The 18,897-nt window shown below is 41.5% G+C and overlaps 1 protein-coding gene across 2 annotated transcripts; it reads right to left on the bottom strand.

Annotated features, from left to right (window-relative positions):
* Positions 1 to 1,050: 1,050 nt before the first annotated feature.
* On the bottom strand, positions 1,051 to 17,650 carry LOC146444096 (uncharacterized). Of its 2 annotated transcripts, XM_085042630.1 has the most exons (13): positions 17,424 to 17,650; positions 13,888 to 15,624; positions 11,751 to 12,005; positions 11,243 to 11,355; positions 10,723 to 10,939; positions 10,394 to 10,546; positions 9,526 to 10,107; positions 8,539 to 8,778; positions 6,821 to 6,904; positions 6,101 to 6,213; positions 3,702 to 3,900; positions 3,056 to 3,193; positions 1,051 to 2,822 (listed from the first exon to the last, which is right to left on the bottom strand). In XM_085042630.1, exons 1-13 carry the CDS (start codon positions 17,470 to 17,472, stop codon positions 2,791 to 2,793), a joined length of 3,912 nt encoding a protein of 1,303 aa, XP_084898756.1. In that variant the 5' UTR covers positions 17,473 to 17,650; the 3' UTR covers positions 1,051 to 2,790. The 2 variants fall into 2 exon arrangements, with proteins under 2 accessions (XP_084898756.1, XP_084898682.1); XM_085042556.1 differs by having other exon boundaries at positions 1,051 to 3,193.
* Positions 17,651 to 18,897: the final 1,247 nt, after the last annotated feature.

Here is an 18,897-nt window from a genome sequence, read left to right as displayed (position 1 = left end):
CCTGGATTGTCACAGGCTGGGGGACAGCATGGCATTCCCAGTGTTTCCCAGGCCTCTCTTGTTATGTCTGAGATCATGTCCTGTTGCTTTCTCCTCCCTTTCAAGGTGTTCCATCACAAATCTTCCATGGAAAGGGCACTAAGGGAAATTCCTAGCAGAGCCTAAATAATCCCACCTGGATAGAAGATGGCAACTGCACAACCTGCTCTTCCAAGGCTTGGCTTTATCCAGTCCCAAACTGCCTGTGCCCTTGGGAATGCTGTGCAACAGCTGGGTATGGTCCTGGCTCCAGAGCACCATGATTTTCTCATACTCATGAAACAAAAGCTTTTGGTTATTGACAGCAACTGGAATAATAGATTGTGGAAAAGCGAAATTGTTTTAAACATCAGCTCAAGACTTGAATCTCATCTCCTAAGTTCCAATGGGAACAGAACACAGTTATTTTGTAGGACCTTAGCCTTGGTCCCTGCAGGCATGGGGGGATTGGTAGGTAGCTCAGGTTTTTCTGGATCATAGTGTCAGTCAGTTCCAGGGGGGGAAAAGCAAGTCTGCTACAGGCAAAATGCCCTTTTTCAGTCATGGACATCCTGACACACAAAAATGGAGGAATTGCTTGAATCCCACTGGTATCAACAGCAGACAGCTACCTTGATACTATTAAGTATCTTATCCTCAGCCATTTATTTCTCTGTCCCACTTGCTGGGTCTGCCTCTCTCTCCCTCCTCTCTGATGAGAAGCCCAGCTGAATGCTGTTTGGGGGGGAGGAAGTGATCCTCTGTTGAAAGGGGAGATCTGGCTTCTCCTGCTCTCATTTTCAGAGTTCTCACAGTCTAGACTCCCCACTGTGGTGGCAGGGGGATTTTCATTGAAGTAGAAGGTAAAAAGAGGCTCAATTCAGATCTTCTCTCTTGTTTAATGTAGCTCAAAGAGAGAATCCTTCTGTGTAATCATTGTTGACTGCACTGGCCACCCTCCCCTCCTGCAGGTAGAAGAGGCTCCAAAGTACAGGACAAAACAAGAACTTCAGATTCCTTCAGAATGCACAGTTGTAAAAATAGAGATTTTATTTGAAAAGCATCTTTGAGTAAGTTGTTTAAAATACCACTTTTTTTTCCCCAAGACTTTAAATACATTGTGCATGAACAATCCCAGGATTCTATAGTACAAGCCTGCTGTACATGGTCTTTATTTAACATTATTTACAAGGACATCAGAAAGGTTTACTGGCAATGAGGATTTGCTATTCAAAGTAGATCCCTCAAAAAAAGAAAGAAAAGTATTAACATAAGCAAGAGCACTCATTTATATTTTCAACAGAGCTCCCTGGGGAACTTGTATTTACTGACAGAATACATTGTTGAGTGACTACTCAGTGAACAGAACATCAGAGTTAGATATATTTAAAAGCCACATAATAGAAGTGTAACAAACACTAATCACACTGTCTTTCCATCAGTGAGGTGGGTTGTGACTCCAAACCCCAGACCTAAGCAGGTCCAAGTTGACACTGCATGGAAATTAAGGGAGAGCAAGGCATGCCAGACCCTGTTTCATAGGTCCCTGCTACTAAATATAATATTCCAGACAGGGTCCTCAGCAGGGCTCTCCCAGGAGCTGTGGTATGGCACAGGGAAGGACAAATTCACAAAGAATGAACACTGGCTGCACCCAGAGCAGAGCAGAGCTGCTTGGGCATCCCCACTCTGTGCTGCAGCTCTGGCACCACCTTGGTCTTACCTGTGCCAAATAACCCTAACATAATCCCCAAAAACCAGGGCTGTTCAGGGCCTCAGCATCATGGGATACTCAGTGCCTCAACAGGAATTCTGAGTGTAGGCAGACTGACAAAACACACAGATACAGGGAGAGCTGGATGTGTTTTGTTTTGAAATTAAACACATAAAGCCTGCTGGAAATACGTGCAGCAGCAAACTGCCCTTTATCATCTCTTCAGTACATTCCAAGCAGGAAAAACTACACCATAGGAGAGACAGACTGCAACTTCACCAGGACTGCAGCTGAGAGAAGTGGAAAAATATAAAGATAATTTCTTCTAATTGCTTTAAGGAACAGGCTCTGCTCCCAGGCCACAGGAGTAGCTTCTGTTGGACTCTATTGTGGGATCATCAAGATCAGGGGAAAAATGCACTATATGGTACACCCTTACCCAGCCAACCGTTTTTGACAGGCAAAAATAGATGGTAAAATAGTTTTGGCTCAAATTAACCTTTCACTTCCCTTCCCCCACCTAGTAATACACTGAGGCTATGCTGTGAAACCACACCTGTATTTAGCATGCTATACATTTGACATATGAGCAGGTATTGCTTCATAGCCCAACAGTTAAAGAAACCTTGAATTCAGAAGCCTCCAAATCAAGTTGGTGGTCCACCAGAGACTTCTATGGCAAGTTCAGATGACTGAGATGTATCCCATTTTTTTCCAAACTCCTAACCAAGCTGCATATGCTAGAACACTAATTACCCTGGGCTCATTCTGCAGTCACAGGAGAGAAAAAGGCATCTTTACACAGTGATAAAAATCCCAGGGGAGGTGAATCACCCTTGGCCAAGTGCACAAAGCCCAACAGGATGACTCTGGGCTCAGCTGAACATTCAGGTGACCTGCCACAGCTACCAAGCTCAGTCACCCTGTTTTCAGTGTCACTAAATAAATACAAGACAGTATTGAGTAATTTGGAATCTGTCTCTTTAGCTTGCCAATGTTAGGAGTCATTGCAGTACCTATGGGGGATAGGCTGAAGAGAAGTTTCTCTGTTCCTCACTCTACCACGTGTACAATGTGGAAAATCCCATACCTGTTTAAAAGAATATTCATTAGGTGTTGTTAGAAGCTCAGGAATTTGGTGATGGACATTGGGAAGGAGAGGGTAGAATCCTAAGTTAATATGAACAATTAACATCGAGTTTTAAGACAAATATATTAATTTTCTGCCTTGCCCAAAATATTGAAGTGAAACTGATGGCTTATCTTATAAGTGGTTGTAGACAAACATTCCCATTAGTCCTGAGGGTTCCATCAAGTATTTACCTGATCTTCTCCTCACATAGATGTAAAATATTATTGCCAGGAGAATCAGCACTAATGCAACTCCAAGTAAAACTCCAAGGACAATCACTGCTACTCTCCAGGAGGAACTGTTGTCAGTTGGTGACTGAACAGACAGAGCTGGAAATTCAAAACACATTTGAGAAATGTTAGCTAGAAACAGTAAAAAGTGGGTGTAAGAAAGCCTGGAGCCCTAAGTGACAGCTGTGTTTTAGTGCTTGGCAGCTTTGAAACTTTTGAATAATATTGAAAATGTTTTTTTATGTAGTGAAGATTTGTTAACTAGAAATTTTTTCTGAGGGTCCTTGTGATCTCTTGGTGACACCCACAACAGCTGCTGTGAGGATTTTCTTGATGGCATCATGTAACTTGAGAGTCTTTATATTCTTCAGTGTGAAGAGAACCCATCCTTTGAGTCTGGAACTGGGTATATGTAATGATTCTTTAAAATAGATCCATAATCTATATGATACCTGGACTCTGTGTTCAGTGAATGTTTAAACAGGTTACTTGACATATTTGAATCTCTTAAAAGAGAGAAGTTAATTTATCAGCTTAATTTAACAGCAGTAGATCTGACCCTTTAATCCCCACACCATTACAGAGAAGTTGTTTCGACATCACTTACATTGCACTGTTAAGTTAATTTCCTCCCCAAACTCGCTCCTTAATATTTTACTTAGTTTGGTCTGCACATCATTCACATCCACAGGCTCTTCTTTTGGCAGCAGAGAGAGAAAATCAGCCTCCACACAGCCAGGTCTGAACCCAAGCACGACGATATCGAAGCCATCATTTTTGAGTGCCAATCGCATTGCTGCAACAACCTGCACAAGTTGAAATTGGTATTTAATTCCACATGTCAGTCCACTGAGGCAGAGCAGGGATGCACACATCCTGCACGCATCAGGATATTCATTTTCTGCACTTAACTATTCTTTCAAGGTAATTGCTTTGGAATAACAAATAAAAAAACTTATTGAAGGAGGATTCCGGAACGATGCATTGTCTGTGACTGAAAATGAGAAATCTAAGTTTGACTTCCAAAGCTCCAATCTGTTTAGCTAGTTACCAATGAATAATGCATTAAAACAAGTTGTCCTCCTCCACAAACCCATATGGGACCCCGACTGTAGAAAACTTGGAATCTACAAAGAGCACCCAATATTTCTAAAGTTATGTTTGGTGTCCCCTAACTTTTTTTCAATATTTGCAACTAAACTTCAAGCGTGGTCCTGCACACACTATCAGCACAGAACTTTGATGTTAGAGGTTTAAAACTTATTTTTGTCACCAGATTTTCAAAGTCATGACATTACAGAATACCTATGCAAAGGGAGACAAGGGTGTGATTTGCCTCTCAATCATTCTGGCATAAACCAAGTGTATTCCCTTGACACCAATCAAAATCAAATCAATTCTACTGATGTCTCCAAAAGTACAGTCTTGCCTAGTGCTTTCATATGGATATAGAGCAAGAACAAGCAGTCCCCTTTTTTAAGTAAGACTGGTTGAAATGTTTTTGTCAGGACTGATATTTTCAGAAAATTAGATGTTTGATTCAACCCACTAAGACAAGTTATCCTCTCACTGTGGATAAATATGGTGTTTTACCTGAAAAGTTTGAAAGATTACTATTTTTCACAGATGATAACAAACCTTTTTCTGAGTCAGTGTTCAGTTTTCTGCCTCCATCTTTTTTGGGGGAGAAACCCCCCACCCCAGACTTTACATCACATTAAGTTCTTTGGCCAGAGACTCCAAAAATGCTTTTCTTTTCCTCACTTTGATGAGCAGTCTAGATAGGAAACCTGATCTATGCAGGCAAAACTGCAACATTTCAAAGATACAGCTACAGACTGGTAGTATTGTGGAATATAAAATATACAGTTCCATATTCAAATTGGAAAAAGTAAATCCAATACAGAAATTGTCTATATTTTCAGGCATGTTAGTACAGCTCTGTTTGATTTTGCCATTTTTTAAAGAAGAGCTGACACACTGCACGAGGTAAAAGCTTATTAAAAGCCAGTAAAGGGATTCCTGTTGCATTCAGACAGCTTGGAGGAAGCCTTTTAAAGCCACTAAAGTAAATTTTCTATCCATGAAGTGGAGATGTTAGCAGTCATAAGACAAGGTTACCTCCGAGTTGGCGTTGTGAGAACAAATTAATTACTGCTTTTGAAATCTGTGGAGATTCTTAGCTAAAGGGTGTGATCATCACACCAAAAATAGCTGTGTTAGTTATTTAAAGCAGTCTACCCCAATCTTGCAGTCGTTTTACCTTTCCAACAGGCTTATATGGATCAGGATTCCTGAGAGGTGTTTGAATTATTAGTCCTTTTTTTTAACTTGCTGCTAAAGACAGTTGAATGGCAGACTGATGCTTCTGCCTGTCAGCTTTACTAGGTCAAAACTTCCACTTTCTCTCATCATTTCCCCCCTGAGATGGACCCCTTGATACTTTGTCCAGTCCTGCAGCCACTTCCATGATGTAAATTGCCAGTGATTTGGACTCACAGTACACACTTGCAAAGTTTTCATATTTCCTGAGAAATATGAAATCCCTGAGATGGACCCCTTGAAACTTTGTCCAGTCCTGCAGCCACTTCCATCATGTAAATTGCCAGTGATCTGGACTCACAGTACACACTTGCTAAGTTTTCATATTTCCAAGTGTGTGTTGAAATGCTGGTTTTGAGTAATATTCTTTTTTTGTCTCCACGGGCATCAGTTCAGCGAAGTGGGAGAAAATAAACAGAACGCGATGTTCCTTGAACTTACAAAAATAGAATTTTAAAGTGTCTTCCATGAAATAACATAAATTTGAGGATGGCTTAGGGAGTATAGACCTCACCATTGGACAACAAGCTGTCTGTCCTTGGCAGATTTTGTGGTTCCTATACTGTTTTATCTATTTCACCTGTCACAGTCTTGATTTAACAATGAATGTAGGAGACTGAAATTGCTAATCACAAGCCTTCCTCTAGTTCATTCATGTTGGCAAAGAAGATTGCATCAACTTACATCTGTTTTGATCCTTTTAGACATGTTTTTGTAGTCTTCACTATCAGAGTTATAAAGTGTTTTGTAAAATGTCTGGTTTTTTAACTTAACATTGCAGGCAAGTGCTTGGTTTTCTGGGAAAACAAAAAAAAAAAAAAAAAAAGAAACAATTAGGTGAATCCCAGGATGTCCCTCCACAATCAGTTTTTGGACTTTATTATCTCATGTATTTATAATAAGAATTGATAAAACCAGAAATGAATCAAATACTTATAAAGTGTATCATGTGTGTCTAATGCACTGGCTCTGGAACCTTCAGAGCTGAATCTCTCCAGCTTTGTCAGCCATCACCATCCTCACAATTTGCTCCCCATTCCTGTATTATTCAGGGTGCATCCCACTTTCTAATTCAGCAGCCACCCTCCCATTGATTCCAGCAGAAGCAACATCAGTCTGTTAGACTCTGCAAGGCTCTGAGTGTGTTTAAATCCTCCCAAGTAGGTGGATGAGCCCTGAGCCAAAAGAAGAAAGCTTTACATAGAAAAGTCCAGACTAAAATAGAGCTGGAAGCTGACACTGGAGTTTGATGGAGGCAGCTTCTTCACCAAAGAAGCGTGAACTTCAGATGCTGTGTGAACTGACATCATAAAGCAGATGGCAAAATACTCATGGAAGATACTATATTGTGAAATAATACCCCGTGGTTATGGATAAACAAATGTTAAGGTTCTATAAACTTACTGGAGCATACAGTGTCTTTTAAGTCAGAACAGCCAGTACTTTCTGTTAAACAAAACTCAGTTGTTTCGAAACAGGAAGCAGTATCTGTAAAATCAATTTAAAAATCACATTTAAAAATCAAGTACAAATCTTTGATCCGTGCATTATTACTGCTAATAAGAAAATTATTGAATAGGTGAAAGAGTTTAATTATGGCCAAGGAGTCACCTAAGCAGCAGCTCCTTTGGCCCAGTGAGAACTAAGAATTGCAAATTATAAAATTGGAGCATATCAAAAGAGAGGCAGGTGGTGGGTGGGTAGGTGGTATTTGAGAACTTACTGAAATAGCACTGAGAACTCTGATTTCTTATGAGAGCTAAAGATATAGGTTGTGCTGTTACGTGCTCGTAAAACTCAGGTAAACTAGATGGAGTTTTCAGAAGTAAAAAATGCCAATTTCCTTTGGAAACAATATGCATCATGGAGTCCCAGACTTCTGTATGCTTGTCTGGACTGGCTAATCTGAATTATTTATAATGGGTCAAAACCCATTAAAGAGGATATGGCAGGTTTTATGTTGTTAGCTCATTGGGTCTATCTCCAGTTCTCCTCATAGAATTCAACATAGTCTTTAACTTCACATGAAATAAGGATGACTTGGGTTTTATTGCTTTTTTTAATTAGGTCACAAACACTTTTCTGGTAGGACAGATGACTCCAGATTATAAAAGGAAACCTTTTTTTTTTTTTTTTTTTTAACTAGGAGAACTAATAAATGAAAGCCAGTGGACTGAAGTATTGAATTATTTCAGTGGAAATTATGATGAGAATTCCTTGGCTTTGTGGTCCTAAAGACTAAGATAGAGGGTAAGTCCATTAGAAGGAACCTCACAGTCAACTGCCAGAATAATTGCCCTAGAAGGGCTTTGAGAATAATCAGACTAGAGAACTGAAAAAAGGCTTGCAACAAGGACAGCCACATTTTAGAGGTCAAGAAATGCTGGAAGAAAGTAACAATTGCCAAAAGTCACGTTAGATCTTTCAAGTTATATAAAAAGAAATCGTGAACACTTTCTCAGCCACTGGGAGTGAATGATAAAGTGCAGCACAGTTTTATCAAACGTGGATCATGCCAAAATAACGTAGTGGCTTCCTTTGACAGGCTGACTTTTAGATCCCATCCAGTGATAGAAAAGCCATATTACACAGTGCCAAGTGGTAATTTTTTTAGTGGAAAAAGTTTTGTCTAAAGGCTAAGGGGGAGATAGCAATGGGGAGCTTTAAAAGGAGAAACCTATATTTAGAGGAATATTATGTGTTATGTTCCTTCAGAATCAGTTTTAGTACAGACACACAGTTAAACAGTTTGTCTTAATGTCTATATCCTAGGACGAAATTAAAAAGGTAACAATGATAATTAAGGTCTGCTTGCATTCACAAACCAAGTACAACCTAAATTTCACATTACCAGAATATCTTCTGTTAAATTTACAACCAAAATATCCTGACTTCTGTACAGAATTATTTGGCTTAATAATGCAACATGATAAGAAAGTTTACAGAGCAAGCACTTACTCTTGCAAACCCCTGTTTAATCCAAGCAGTCCTATCCAAGCAAGGGGATGAGCCAAATAAATAAAGACGACTTACAGGAATAGGAGTCTATGAGATCAAATCCAGATCATATTGGAAAAATTGATATTAATTAAAAAGAAATGCCAGGGTGATGGAAGAGGTACCTGTTTGGACAATGACTGAAGACTTATTCTCAGCACAAGATGACACTGTCACAGAAATTGTGTACACATGGCCAGGAAGCAAATTATCAAACACAGCTTTTGTCTCATTTGTAGTTGTTTTATGTATCTCCTGGTTTCCATCCACGAGGGAGATGATGTAGAGGCTGCCTTTGTTGCCACTGGTCCAGTTGAGTTGTATTTCTTCTCCGGTCACCTTCTGAACTTCGATGGAGACTGGCACTGCAAAGTGAGAAAGTTTCATACAGCTGAGAGAAGTTCATTTCACTTCTGCAATTCTACACATCTAATACTGAAGAAAAAATAATTAAACCAATATAAGCTGTGTGTTTTATCAGAACTGATTTCAGTTTGTCACTTCATTCTTCCACAAGAGCAGAAGTGAACCATTTGCTCTATAGATGGAAACCACACAATAATGTGCTTTGATTGATGGCTCCAAAACACAAATGGTTGACATTCTACTTGCTTCTAGTCTTTCTAACTGCAAGCAAAGTGTGGTAAATGGTCAGAATTGTGCAAGGTTGCTTTAAGATAGTAGAGAATTGATGAGGCTGGTTGAGAAAAACATGAGCATTCTGAGGTGGACTGATATTTGACTCATCCTGATAACCTCAGGAGGATGGACTACTAAAATGCCACCAGGAAATCATAAGTTCAGAGCAGTAGAGAGGCATTTATTACATGTTCTTCATAATAAGATTAATAAAAATCATCTATCACAGTGGTTTATGCCTGCAGGCAGGCACCCAGTGAACACTTACTGGGTCCAATAGAGCTTTACCAAGGTGTAGAAACTGCCTTGATTGACTTTTGTATAATTATGCCTTTTCAGTGATTTTATCAGGCTTCCCTTTCTGAAATTATGTCCAGGGCTTTTACCCTACAGCTGATATGACCGATGAACAAGAATATTGTGTCTGATTGGATAATTTTCATTCTGCTGTTTAGTATCAAATATTTACTTACTGCAAGGTGCTGATGTAAGTGTGGTAGTGAAAACAGAATGAGATGTTGATCCTGTAAATCCAGTTGTATTGGTGTCTGGAGGGACTGTAGTTGTCTGTCCTGTTCCATTTGTATTGGTGGTGTTGGTGTTTGGAGGGGCAGGAGTTGTTGATCCTGTTCCAGTTGTATTGGTGGTGGTGTTGCTGTTTGGAGGGGCAGGAGTTGTTGATCCTGTTCCAGTTATATTGGTGGTGGTGTTGGTGTTTGGAGGGACAAGAGTTGTTGATCCTGTTCCAGTTGTATTGGTGGTGGTGGTGGTGTTTGGAGGAGCTGTAGTTGTTGATCCTGTTCCAGTTGTATTGGTGGTGTTTGGAAGGACTGGAGTTGTCTGTCCTGTTCCAGTTGTATTGGTGGTATTGGTGTTTGGAAGGACTGGAGTTGTTAATCCTGTTCCAGTTGTACTGGTGATGTTTGGAAGGACTGTAGTTGTCTGTTCTGTTCCAGTTGTACTGGTGGTGTTGGTGTTTGGAAGGACTGGAGTTGTTGATCCTGTTCCAATTGTGGTGGTGGTGGTGGTGTTTGGAGGAGCTGCAGTTGTCTGTTCTGTCAAATAGAAATTTGGACCCAGTGAGTAGAATTTATTTTAAAGCTCACTAAGTTTATGCTTTTTATTTTCATAATCAGCTTTCAAAAAAGAAGCCCAGAAAACATGCTTCTACTGTTTGCCTAAATATTTAACAGTGGTACCACATAAAATCCAATCCTTCCAAGGCCAGTGTACATAATCATTTTAAGATATTACCTAAGGAGGGTCAGGGGAGGGAAAAGACCTTACATGCAATTTTTTTAAGGTTTGGTTTGGGTTTTTTAACTTATATAAAGCAGTTACGTGAAGGTAGATCCTGCTGACAAACTCTCCCTGGAACTTGGGGACTCTTATCAGTGAATCCTTTGTTGCATTGACAGGAATAATTGGCTCCTTCAGCAGTGCAGGCAGCATGTTGGTCACAGTCATTTAAACCTGGCTGGCAGCTGTTCCTTGCTGCAGTGGAGTTAAACAAAGCAGAAGAACAAAGATTAAATCAGTATTGTAAAAAGAGATAAACCAAACACTGTTTGCCTTTCCCCACCCAAATCCCATTTCAACACCAATGGATGTTACCATCAGTGAAAATTACACAGTACTGCTCGAATTCACAGTGATGAACAAATTCATACCTTCTACAGAAGTCTGTTGAGGATCAACTTCAAATGTACTCATGTTAAGGGCCTCTGCAAAAGCATCTGAAATCTCTGGTTTTGTTACATTTTGTCCTTCATCCAGCACAATGTCAAAGAACACAACCACACTTCCGTACTCGATCCTATTAATTACAATACGCATTTTTGTTCCATTTTTTAATTCTTGTATCTTCTGTGGCAGATGTTTAGTTATCTGCAAAGTAAAAGGTTTAAGTTGTTATCTATTTTTCTTCTTCAACACATAGCAATACGCTGGTCATAACTCAATTAAAAGCATCTCTCATAGTGGGGGAATATGTATAACTCCCAGACCAAATTTCATTTAAATCAGGGCCTCAGAGGAAAACAAATGAAAAATGAGTACTGCTTCATTTCTAACCATCACACAATCTTTTCCACCTACATTTGAGATTCATGCCCAGATCCTCATGATTTTTTACATTAAGAAGAGCTCAGCAGAAAATAAAGTTTAGTTTAGAATTTCTAAGCAAAATACCTCCATAATGAACCTATTTTCAAAGTCCTGAAACTCTGCACTTGATTTGTTCTGATATTCAGGCTTGAACTCTTCATTGATAATCCTAGTGGTTCCACGGTACACTTCAGCAGCTGTGGACATTTGAAAGACAGAATAACCAGAAAATATTAAGTTATTGTTTAAAAATGGTTTTCCAGCTAAGTAAGACTTGGGAATTAAAGTGCATGGACCCGGGAGAGACTAGAATATTGAACCACTGTGGTTCTAGCTCAGTAAAGTTTTGAATTTGGCAGGAGGACTAGTGAGGCTCTGGATCGTAGTGCCATGAAAAATTTGCAGTCTGACTATAAATTTCTACAAGTTTGACCTCTTTTTGCCTATTCATTTCCAGGTAGGTGCTCAGAGTAAAACGGCTTCATGTTCAGGCTGTGAATATGTTCATTTGCTAACTTCATTTCATTCATTTCATTCATTCATTCATTTCATTTCATTTCATTTCAAAAAGAAAAAAATCCTGAGGAAATACCTGTCTGAACTGTCAAGGAGGTGCTGACATTCTTAGAGCAAGTTGAAACATCCACGGATATTTGATACTGATTACCAGAAAGCAGATTTTCAAACGCAGTACTTGTTTCATTTAGGATTCTCTTCTCCATCTCTCCTGATTTTCCCTGCAGCCTCACTGTGTAAGGACGGTCTCCTGTGCCACCTTGAGGTCTCCAGCTGAACTGAATCGTTGTGCTCGTCACGTTCTGCAGCTGGATGGACAAAGTGATAGGAGCTAGGAAACAAAAAGGAAATGCTCAAGAAACGTGTAGTTACAGTCTGTGTCTTTAAGGAATAAAGTATCAATGAGAAACTGACTGCCTAAGGAAAAGCTGAAGTCTCTGCGATGTTTTTGTAAAGATATGAAACAGAGAATCGTATCATAGAATCACAGAATCACAGAATGGGTTGGAAGGAACCTTAAAAATCGTCCAGTTCCAGTCCCTCTGCCATGGGCAGGGACATCTTCCACTATCCCAGGTTGCTCAGAGCCTCATTCAACCTGGCCTTGGGCTTTTCCAGGGATGGAGCATCCACAGCTTCTCTGGGCAACCTGTGCCAGGGCCTCACCACCCTCACAGGGAAGAATTTCTTCCTATTATTTACTCTAACCCTACCCTATTTCAGTTAAAAGCCATTCCCGTTTGTCCTGTCACTACATGCCTTTGTACAAAGTCCCTCTTGTAGGTCACCTCTAGGTACTGGAAGAGTCTCTAAGATCTCCCCAGGGCTTTCTCCAGGCTGAACATCAACTCTCTCAGCCTGTCTCCATAGCAGAGGTGCCCCAGCACTCTGGGCATCTTTGTGGCCTCTTCTGGACCTGCTCATGTCCTTCTCAGGTTGGGCACCCCAGGGCTGGAGGCAGCTCTGCAGGTGGGGTCTCACCTGAGCAGGGCAGAGGGGCAGAATCCTCCCTTCCCTGCTGCCCATGGGGCTTTGGATGCAGCCCAGGACACATTTGGCTTTCTGGGCTGTGAGGGCACATGGCCAAGTCATGTCAAGCTTCTCATCCACCAACACCCCCGAGTCCTTCTCCTCAGAACTGCTCTTAGTCCATTCCTGTTTAGGCTGTGTTTGTGCCTGGCACTGCCCTGACCCATGTGCAGCACCTTGCTCTTGGCCTTATTGGACTCCGTGAGGTTCACACCTCTGGAACCTGTCCTGGTCCCTCTGGATGCCATCTCTTCCCTCCAGAGTGCCAACTGCACCATCCAGTGTGGTCAGCAGCAAATTTGCCGAGGGTCCTGCTGTCCATGTCCCCCACAATGATGTTGAAGGCACCAGTCCCAGCAGTGACCCCTGAGGAACCACTTGTCACCGGGCTGTCCTTGGCCATTGAGCCTTTGTGAACAGCTTATCATGCATGTGCATATCTCCTGCTGCATTCCATGAATGATGTGACTCCAGATCAGGGAAGGATTAACCCCTCGGATTTGTAGAACTAAAAAAATTCTCTTATGCATTAAAAATTGAAGTCATACCACATTTTTTGGAGGGGTTGCAGAATACAAAATGGCTGCATTCTCCTCTCTTCCATCATTGCTTTACATTTTTATCCATTTAAAATAATGAAAGGCTCATTACTGCATATTCTTTGAATGTGGGCAGATAGCCCTTTGGCAAAACATTAAAGCTACACTTAAAAAGAATTAGTATTGAAACACGTAAGAACCAAGCTAGCAAAAATAAATCCAACAAATAAATTCAACTTGATCCGCCCAATGAAGGAACTGCCGCTAGTATTTCATAAAAGGAAATTTCAAGACTGAAACCAATAAAAGCAATGAAAAGCAATAAAAACCAATAAAAACCAATAAAAACCAATAAAACTTCCCACTGAGATACCTTGGTCTATGCAGAATAACTACATAGCATTTTACCCCTGTGGCACTGCATCACACCAGGTGTGTCATTGCAAAAACAACTGCAGACAGGAGCTGCAGCTTTTGAGAAAAGCAGAAAGATTGCAGGGATTCATATTCCTGGATTGAATTACCATCTTAAAAAGACATAAAATGCTCAAATTCCAACAAAAAATAATAGTAATAAAAGACAATTATACTCAATTCTTCCAAAAATAGAGCAAATTAAATTTAGGATTGTGTTAAAATACTCACAGCAAGTTGCAGTGAAAGAAGGATTAACAGATGTTGGACTAAGGTCCGTTGTGGATGGGGTTGCCAAGGATGTGGTTGGGAGGGAATGGGAGGTTTTGGCACTGGGCTCAGCCGTTGTTTCATTCTCCTGGTTTGTGGTGAGGCTTCCCCCTTCTCCAGGAGTAGTCGTGGCACTGCTGCCTGCAGAGGCCATGGTTGTGGAAGGCAAGGGGCTCCCCATGGGAGATGAGGTGGCTGTGATCTCCACCGTGGTCTGTCCCTGTGGGAGGGGTGTGGGGGTGAGCTGAGCTGTTGATGTCTCCATGCTGCTGCCCAGTGTGGATGAACTGCTGGATTCAGTGGGGTATGAGGCAGGAGAGGTGATGGAGGCAGAAGCCACTGGCTTAGTGCTGGCTGTGGTGGGAGCTGGGCTGTGTGTCACCTCTGCTGTCACAGTGCCTGACTCCACGCCTGTAACACCAGCAGTGGAGAGCACGAGTGCCGTGGATGGGTGGGATGTGATGGTCAGCAGTGTCTCAGTGGGGCTGCTTTGATCAGGGCTGGGAGTCACAGCTGAGGAGCCCTCGGGAGAGGAGGAGGAGGAGGAAAAGCTCATCATTGCTGTGCTGAAGGGCAGGGAGGAAGCCGTGCCACTCTGTGTGCCCGTGCTGGGAGCAGTGGCACCAGGCCTTGTTGGGAATGCTGGGCTCACAGCATCAGTCCCAGCAGATGTCCTGACTGAGCTCCCTTCCCACACTGCTGCCGTGGACACAGTGTCCGTCCTCCCTCCTCCACTCACTGTCCTCATCGTGGAATGGAACACCACGGATGTCGCTGGGAGGGAATGGGCTGTCTTGACATTGGACTCAGTTGTTGTTCTGCTCCCCTGGTTCGTGGTGGAGCTTTCCCCTTCCCCAGGAGGAACTGTGGCACTGCTGGCTGCAGAGGCTGTGGTCACAGAGGGCAATGAGCTCTCCACGGACAATGAAGTGGCTGTCACGTCCCCTGTGGGCTGTCCCTGTGTGAGGGGGGCAGAGGTGTGCTGAGGTGCTGCTGTCTCTGTGCCGCTGGCTGAAAGCCTGGCCTCGGTGGTGACTGAGGAAGGAGTGCTGTCAGAGGTGGAAGCCACCATCCTGGGGGTTGTTGAGCCCTGTGTCACAGCAGAGATGTGACCACTAGTACTGCCAGCAGTGGAGGACGGAGAGGAGAACATGAGGGCCGTGGGTGGGTGGGATGTGGAGGCCGAGGGTGTCACAGTGGTGCCACTGCTGCTGCTTCGCTGTGGGCTGGGAGTCACAGCCGAGGAGCCATCAGGAGAGGAGGAGGAGGATGAGGATGAGGACGAGGATGAGGAGGAGGAGTGGCTCGTCACAGTTGAACTGAGAGGCAGGGAGGAAGCAGTGCCACTCTCAGTGCCCGTGCTGGGGGCAGTGGTGCCAGGCCTTGCTGTTGGCATTGCTGAGCTCACACCACCATTCCCAGCAGACATCCCAAGTGAGCTCTGCTCCCCATCCAGCATTCTGGCTGCAGTGTCCATCCTCCCTTCACCCACCATCCTCACTGAGGAGGGGGACAGCAGGGTTGTGCCTGGGAGGGATCGGGCTGTCGGGGTGTTGGGGTCTGCCATGGAGGCATTGGAGCTGTTTGCAGCCAGGTCAGTTGTTCTGGTGTTCTCTGTGCTCCTGGAGACATCTGTGTGGCTCTCAGGGGTGGCTGGTGTGACATTTCTGCTCTCTAATGCCATTACAGCCTCGGCACCTGTCAGAATTTCAGAAAGGTGGATTATGGATCGTTGCTCTGTAATTCCGTGAAGTGCTTTAAAAGTCTAGCAAAAGTGTAATTTTGTTCTTGTGTGACAAATTCACTTAACATTCTCATCTTCATTGTTCTTCCTTTCCTTCCTCATTTCCAGGTTTACACTTTCTTTGCTATTTGTTAACTATTATGAAATTTCTCTTACTTCCTCTTCCATTTGCATAAATTTGAGGAGATCTTAGTGATTTCCTGGTAACGCTTTTTTCTGTATAAATGTAGAGATTTATATTACCTTTCTATTTCTAGTCAACATATTTTTTCAATTTGTTGTGTTCTTTTCTTCCTTTAAATATTATTTCATTTACAGTTAGGACAGGCTTTAGGGTGGAGTCAGCAGTGTTGAGTTTAAGGTTGGACTCAATGATCTTAAAGGGCTTTTCCATTCTAAATGATTCTATGATCCTATGATCTCTCTAAACTAAAATTCCTAGAGAATTAACAGGAAAATTAAAAATTAATGGAACACATTTTTCAGTATAATTTTCTCCTTACCTGTTTGTGTATATTCTATTGCTTCAATTTCTTTATTTTGCAAGGCATTTATTCCTATCCTAATTACTGGCTGTCTGACAGGACAGAACACTTTTTCTGGGCATATCTTTCTGTCGATGTCCTAAATCATAATAATCATGGACAAAAATAAATTGCCTTCCTGTGTCTACCTCTATTTCTAACTACAAATAAATTGTAACTCCTGTAGTTCACAAGTGTGAAGGTGACAACATAAAGAAACTCCCAAAGTTTCTTTAAAAGTAAAAATCAAATCCTTTTTCTGTTCTGATTAAATAATCAGGCTAATTTGGGCTTATCTAATTTACTTGATCAGGTAATTCAGCTTTGATTTTCAGGAGTGACTTTGTTCATGCCAAAAAACCACAGACATATTCTTCTGTCTTAGGTCAATTTTATTCCTTAGCAACACTCAGTTATTATCCTGGATCTTTGGGTTTGGCTGTATGAAACTTAAAGGATTCTTAGACTGTACTGGAGTAGCTCTATCACATTAATCAACTACTTTTCACTCTACTCACCTGGAAAGGAAGGTGGTATTTTCATATCATTTGGAATCTACATAAAAACTTGTAATGCAACAATACATATTTTGCAAAATTCCTCCTACAGACTGATACCTTTTCTCATCCAAATACAATTTGAATTGTAAGACCCTGTGCTTGTGTCCCTCAGACTGATAACAGCAGGTATTGACCAGTCAAGAAACTTGTGTTCATCTGCACTGAATAACATGAAACCAGACATTAAGAATAAAATAATGCAGCCCTTTGAATTTCTAGATGATGTTTCAAAACCTCTCGCAGTGCAGTGAGGACATAGCACAATTAATACAACCTATCCCATGGGTTTTTTATATGTCTTTTCCTAAAGAGTCTTTCAGAGTAGAAAAATTGGCAAAATAGATCATTCATAACTAAATTTAGGGGTAAAAGAGGTCGTAAAATCTAGTCAGACACCGCATGTTTCTTCTTTTAGATGAGTTTTCTAAATACTTTGCACTAATTCTTTTACCTACCTACAGCTTTATATCCCTACTAAAATACCTGCTGAAATGCTATGCATTCAAGCTAAATGAAGAAGAAAAACCCCACAACCCTGTAAATATTGCATGTTATAGGATTTTATATTCATTTTTAGAAGCCCCCCCATGCCCTGATTCTCATTTCAAATATTTCTCATGGACATCCTCTACATATATAACGATGGTAAACAAACAGATTTTTACTTACAGAGAGCAACAGAGAGGATGAAATGCCAGAGGTAATTCCGAGTGCCCATGCTGAGTGTTCACCTCCTCCACAGTGCTCGTCCCGTGCGTGAGAGTGACATTTTGAAGGGAACACTTTGGTCATTTACACAGGGGCGAGGCTGTTACGTCTGAGCCTCTGCGAGTCCCTCGCTCGCGCACATTGGGATCGCAGCCAAAGTAATGAAAATCTCACACCTGACCTGCTCTGGAATAAACCCCAACGTTTTCCGTTGGAGAATGCTTGCTTTTCTTTAGTGGAGTGAGGTGTGAGTGTGAGCCAAAGGTGAGTCAAAGGCAGGAAGAAATTGGTGAGCAGTGCATCACACCTGAATGCCTCTTTTTTCAGGGTATTCAATAAGGGAAATATTTTAACAACTTTGGGTCTTGAGCAATGCGTGACTAAGACACAGAACTGAGGAGCCTTGGTCCAAAAGTCTCACCCTTATCAGTAGATCCACCTTTTTCCTCTCAATATTTTCCTGTATTTTTAAATATTTAGGAGCAAATTTCTAAGTATTACCTTCTAACTTGTATTTTTATTGTATTAGAATAGCAAATTGCTAGAAATGCACTGAACAGATGTGAGTCATTGGTTCTCCAATACTGTAAAGAGGCTGGAGTGGTTGTAAATCTCCATGACTTCACCTGCTTGAAGCAGGTGGAAAATGCTGGATGATCAGACCTGTCGTTCTTAGCTGAATTCATCTCCATTTTCTTTAGCAGCTAAACTCCTCCTAACTACAGGCAGCTTCCATGGACAGTCCCTGCTGGTGGCCAAATTTGGGTCACAACTTTAATTCAGTGATGTCAAACTTGCCTCTGTGTGCCTGGGGCTCATCAATGACTTCAACATTTATATTTTGTCATATTTTTAATACCCTGCCCTGCCTGAGGTTAATACTGGTAAAAGTCTTCATTAAATCATTTTCCGTGAGATTTTTTTTCCACTCACACTATGTGAGAGGAATGTTGTCTGCAGTAGGGTGGGATGGTGTGGAGTGGAGCAGAGTCAAGTCTGAAGAAAGAAGAATCATTATTTAGCTGATTTTTTCCCAGTTTTTTATAGATCTGCAAGACCTGGCACATCTATAACTACATAAATTCCAGATTTTGCTCCAGCAGCTGTTTCCTAAAATTGGTTTCATTTTGGTTTTACTCTGACAGGGAAGTAAGATAAAAAAAATATTCCTTGAAATGAACTTCAGGGTATTGTTCTCTGGTGTGAGGCAGCAATTTCAGCCTTGTGCCTTGTTTGATGTAGCAACTCCTGACTCAGTCAGATCTTTTTTCAGCAATCACTTGTTTACAGCTCTAACTGAAATTCTGAAAGAATAAATACAAGCTATTTCCTCTTGCATAAAAAATTGGAAATCACATTTTCCTTCTGCTTAGGAGGCCAATATCTACAGATTTTTTTCTTTTGGAATATCATAAGACCAAAAACAGTCTCTAAT

The sequence above is a fragment of the Lichenostomus cassidix genome, chromosome 1, assembly GCF_008360975.1.
Source record: "Lichenostomus cassidix isolate B80296 chromosome 1, HeHo_3.0, whole genome shotgun sequence".
NCBI lineage: Eukaryota > Metazoa > Chordata > Aves > Passeriformes > Meliphagidae > Lichenostomus > Lichenostomus cassidix.
This window is presented reverse-complemented; position numbering and strand designations above follow the sequence as displayed.